This window comes from Apodemus sylvaticus, chromosome 3 (assembly GCF_947179515.1).
Source record: "Apodemus sylvaticus chromosome 3, mApoSyl1.1, whole genome shotgun sequence".
In the NCBI taxonomy this organism is placed as follows: domain Eukaryota; kingdom Metazoa; phylum Chordata; class Mammalia; order Rodentia; family Muridae; genus Apodemus; species Apodemus sylvaticus.
The window spans coordinates 157,947,278-157,952,703 of NC_067474.1; the positions used below are offsets into that span (position 1 = coordinate 157,947,278).

Consider the following 5,426-nt stretch of genomic DNA (forward strand, 5'->3'; position numbering starts at 1 on the left):
CAATGGTCTTTCTTTAGCCTTCCTCATACAACACTGAGACTGGATCAATAAAAGATGCTTAATATGCTCATCTGAGGAAGAAAGGAATCTCTCTGAGCCATTTTGGCTACTTGCAATTCTGAGAGACTCTGTGACTGAGATCTGGGTCCTATCTCACTTTGTCAATGACTGAAGATGTAGATCAGCTTGGTAGGATTCTGAGACCCACAGGTGTTCAGAACATGACACCACTATGGACACCTGGGCCTTGGCAGATCCGTTGTGGCTTTTTGTTGCTGTCACCCAGATGTACCCCGCTCTGATACGTTACCACTATGTAACCAGACTGCAGTGAAGTTCTTCTGTTCAGCCCTGTGCCTCCCAGAGGCAGGTGTACACCTCCAAGCCTGCCCTCTCCTGAAATAACTAAGGACCTTTGAGGTGACTTATCTGATTTTCAACAATGACTTCGGTACTAGGGCACAAGGCTAGATTACTGAATCCAGGCCCAGCTCATAACCTACTCCATATGCATCCAGCAGATTGAGAGGTGGAGGATAGAAGATGTGGATGTTCATGGCCATTCCTTTTTATATTCTATATGAAACGAGCCTGGAATACAGGTCATCCTGTTTAGGAATATGCAATATTCCTTTTGAAAATGTTCTGTGAGGATTAGTTTAATTGGTTGATATAACTGCAGTGGAAGGTTTAGAAGCCTAGGCCTCAGATGAGTCCGGCAAAAATTAGACCCCTGAGAAACCTGTATAGAATCCACTCAAGCTCAGAATACCACAAGTATCCATACACAGTGGTATCAAGATTACCACTCATTGGCCATTGCAGGAATTAGTGGGAAAAGAAGGAGCAGGCTCTAGAATCACCTCCCCATGGAGGTAAGAAATCGGCTAGTCAACAATGTGTAGCCAGACCCAGGGCTCAAAGCACTTTATAAACTGTGAACTGAGACAAATGATGGGGACAACCTGAACCTGCCCCATTCTAACTCCAGTCAAAAGCCAGAAAAAGGTGAAATGACTGTTCTTCATCCATTCACTTGTGATTGCTTCTCAACAATCACTCATATGTAAACTTGTGTGCCTTGATGTCATTCATGCTTCTCCTAAGTACTGCTGCTTCACGAAAAGGCCCTTTCTGATCAGCACAGTAAGTCTCCCATGATGCAATGTGGGAAAGTAGAGCAAAAGAGAATCCAGGTGCTATGGCTCAAACCCACCTAATACTTCAGTTATAAGGAAAGATGATGCAGGGTCTATATAATGAGTTTAAACCAGCCCAGATTGTATGGTGAGTTCCATCTAAGACAGCCACAGTTACACAGGAAAACCCTGTCTCAAACAGAGAAGAAGCTTCCAAAATATGTAGTTCATTATGGTAAGTAATCTCAGAGCTCAGAGTTTGAGGAGAAACATCTTGTAAGCTTTGAGACCTTAACCAGAATCTCTGATTTTAAACATTCCCACATAGAAATGTGATTAAATCTAGCTAAAGATGTAAATGTCAAAATAATTAAATGAGTGGAGGCTTTATGACCCAATCAGGTGGTAGCTTGTTTCTGAGAGGTGGGCCTAAAAAGGTAAGGTGTGAGGAAATGTGCATATAAGGTTCAGTATGGCTGCACAAGATAGTCTGAGGCTTGGAGCCTGGAGTGACTGCCTGTTCCTGCTAGAGTGGGAAAACCTGAAAGAAGTGTGAAGATCAGGTAAGTCATTCAATCCATCAGGATGCCCCATCTCACCCAGCCAGCCAGCCTCCCATTTCATCTTAGTATTTTTAATATTTGGTTATTGTAATTTTTGATTCGTTGTATGGTGTGATTGTTTTGAAGTAGAAAATGTGATTTAACTCAGGTTAGCTTAGAACTCCATATATAGCTGCCATGAAAGACTGATTCTGCTGCCTCCCCTCCTAAGTTCTGAGACCTCAAGTTGTGCCATTTATAGAGAGCCAAGTATGTAATATTCAAGGACTTGGCCCATTGAGGAAGTACCTTATTTTCTTACCAATATCTTCAGTACACCTTAAAATTTCCTAATTCACAATGATTATAGATTTAGAGAGAAAATGAAAATTGTGAAACCCATGGAAGCATTAAATTGACAATTTCCACAGTTCAGTCTTCTAAACAACACACTACAGCTCAGTGTGGCTACAGGGTCTAAAACTTAAGGAAGTCAAAGTAACAAAATCCATATCACAGCTTCTACCAAACTGTTCCATTGATTTAATTCATATATAGATTGGGTATGAGACCTTTAAGTTTGCTTCTTAGAGTTATCAGAGATAATGTAGAGGGGTTCACACAAAAGTGTGGAGTTCAGATCAACTGTCTTGATACCAGCTTCCCAGCAAGGGAGCTATAGAATGATTGGGTTGAAATGGGTGCTTTTGAATCTCAAGAAGGCCCTTAAGGGAAACGTGGCTCTTAGAAAAATAGATATTGTCTAATGGGAAATACAGGTTTATGACATTGCCTGAACAGTGACTGAGTTTGATTTGAATAATTAGTAGGGAAAGATGCAAGCTAAAATGTGTTTTACCTGAAATAATTCCCTTATCTCCCTATTTCCATAGTATCTCCCCACAAGAAAGTCATAATGAACTTCAAGACCCCTCCCACGATCCAGCAGCTGGCAAAACAAAGCCTGCTGAAAGATGAAGCCTTGACAATCTATGCTCTAAAAGACATGAAAGAGGAGCTCTTCCCACCACTCTTTAAGGATGCATTTAGCAGCAAACAACATAACATCCTGAGGCAGATGGTGGCAGCCTGGCCCTTCCCATGCCTTCCTGTGGGAGCTCTGATGAAGACTCCTGACTTGGAGACCTTGAAGGCTATGCTGGATGGCCTGGATTTGCTGATGAGACAAAAAGTTCGACCCAGGTAAGAGACACCAAGGGAGCATGGGGATGAGAGGGAAGTGTATGGATTGAGGAAAGTATTCACAATGTGGTCCAAGTTGAATCTGAGACTTCTGATGTCACTATCTCTGAGGAGAGAAACTAAGAAAAGGGAAAGTGCTGTATACAGCATAGCAGAGAAGAGATGCAGGCAATATGCAATGAGTTTGTCCCAGCCTCTTCCCTCGAGGAATGGATTTAAGGGTCTTTGTGTTGTAGGTCAAATCTGTTTACACATTGTCTCTTCTGTCATCTGAATATTTTTCCCATTTGATCCACAGGAGGTGGAACCTACAAGTGCTTGATTTACGAGATGCCAACCATAATTTCTGGAATGCGTGGGATGGAATAGAGAATGGTTCCTGCCCTCCAGACTTTAGCCAGACAGAACTATTGAGGAATCATCCCATACAATGGGGAACACAGGCTGTGACTGTGTGGATAAACCTTTATGTGAATCCCAGGCATACAATTGAATACAATGAATATTTTTATGAGTGGGCAAAGAAGAGAAAAGATGTACAGGTGAACTGTCAGAAGGTGATGTTTTTGCCCAACCCTCACTACAACCCCTGGCATCTTCTGGAAATAGTTGAGCCAAGTTCTATCCAGGAATTGGAAGTGTATAAACACTTCAACCTGGACACTCTTGCAATGATAGCCTCTGACCTGGGCCAGATGAGAAACCTTCAAAAACTCCTTCTCAATAATGTCCACATATCTTTGGAACAGTCTGGAAATAAAGACATGGAAGACCGGTGTATAAGAATGATCATTCCCCATTTCTCCAAACTCCACAAGCTCCAGCATCTCTATTTGAATGACGTCTGCTTTGTGAATGAACATCTGGATGAAGTGCTCAGGTGAGTAAGGATAGAGAGCTTTATCCAGGGGCCAGATCAAAGCCTATGTTACATGAAAGGTCAGTGCACACCTGTGGCTTCCCTGACAATCTTGGATTTACACAGATTTGACCTTGTGATACTCTACATCCTGAGTTCTCACTTCAGTAAACTCAGACTATCAGGTATGTGTCCATTATTTAGAAAAGTTCTTTGCTAGGATCCAGATGTAGCAAAAACAGATCTATGGAGGCTACAAAAGCTTAAACCACCTTCTGCCCCACGTCAGTTCTGTCCTGAGAACTGTATGAAGACTTTTAATCTGCTTCTGTCTCCCCATGAGTCTGAGGCCATCTAAGCACAGGAAGGGGCTGAGTAATGATTGAGGATCATTGGGGCTTCTGGGAACTCTGTTGACAGGACCAAGTCCATGCCATGGAGGTGGGCCTCATGCTCTCAAGTTTGTCACACACGGGAATGGTTCTAGGTCTTTCCAAGACAGTCCTACTGGGATTCACTTTCTGATATCATTTGTCCTCTGATGTAGTATTATGCTAGTAAGTGCAGAGGGCACTGTAGACCTTCAGGCAAAAGCAGTCATGATGGTGTTGTGTGTCCTCTGCTTATAGTGACAAGACTTATTGGGTACTCTCTATCAGGGAGCACTCTAATCTTGAGTTTCATTATGAGCACATAAAGACCTTAGACATAAATAGCCTCTTTTCTTGGAATCATTGCCCTCTGTGTACCTCTATTGAAGTTTAAGGAGATGATCTTCTTTGTCTCTCTTTAGGTGCTTAGAGACTCCCTTAGAGAGCCTTGCAATCACTCGCTGCAAGCTGTCAGAATCAGATATGTGGTGTCTGTCCCAGTGTCCAAGAGTCTATCAGCTCAAACACCTGGATCTGAGTGGCATCGACTTTATAAATTTAAGTCATGAATTTCTAGGAAGACTTCTAAAACGACTGACAGCTACACTGCAGAAGCTAGAGTTGAAGGGCTGTATGATCACGGACTTCCAAATCGATGTCCTCCTGCCTGCTCTGAGCCAATGCATCCAGCTCACTGAGGTTGATTTTCAGATGAACTTCTTATCTAAGAACAGCCTGGAGAAGCTACTGCAGCATACTGCAAACCTGAGACAGCTGACCAAGGAAATGTACTCTGCACCCTATGAGGTCTATGATGAATTAGGTAATGTCCTCCCACAAAAATTTGCACAATATTGTTCTGAGCTAATGGTCACACTCAATGTTATACGTCAGCCAAAAGAGATCTGCTTTGTGAGTAACATTTGTGCAGGTTGTGGAGGACTCTGTGTCTACAACATGGAGGCCACACTATGTTTCTGTTGGCAACGAGAGTGGTCACTTCTGGACTCTGAGAAAGGAAAGCCGGAACTCAAGTGACTCATTCCAGATAAAGCATGCGTATTTCAGCATTATTTGGAGGTACTTGGGAATGGTGATTGTTTCATTGGGTCATAGTTCAATGAGAAATACTGATCTGGAGAATGAGGGCTTAAATTCTGTCTAAGGTCAACAGTACAGACCCACCTTGACACACTCAAAGAGATTTGAATACGGTATTCACTGTTCGGTTTGCCCTTCACATATTCTTGTGTTCTCTTCTCTCTGTCCCTATTTCTTCCACAGAATTTTCAGAATAACATGCCCCATGTTT

The 5,426-nt window shown here is 42.6% G+C and overlaps 1 protein-coding gene across 1 annotated transcript; it reads left to right on the top strand.

The window, feature by feature from the left end:
- The first annotated feature begins 2,597 nt into the window (after positions 1 to 2,597).
- Positions 2,598 to 5,152, top strand: LOC127680410 (PRAME family member 12-like). The gene is made up of 3 exons (XM_052175872.1): positions 2,598 to 2,884; positions 3,183 to 3,764; positions 4,537 to 5,152. The coding sequence occupies exons 1-3, from the start codon at positions 2,598 to 2,600 to the stop codon at positions 5,150 to 5,152; spliced, it is 1,485 nt and encodes a 494-aa protein (XP_052031832.1).
- Positions 5,153 to 5,426: the final 274 nt, after the last annotated feature.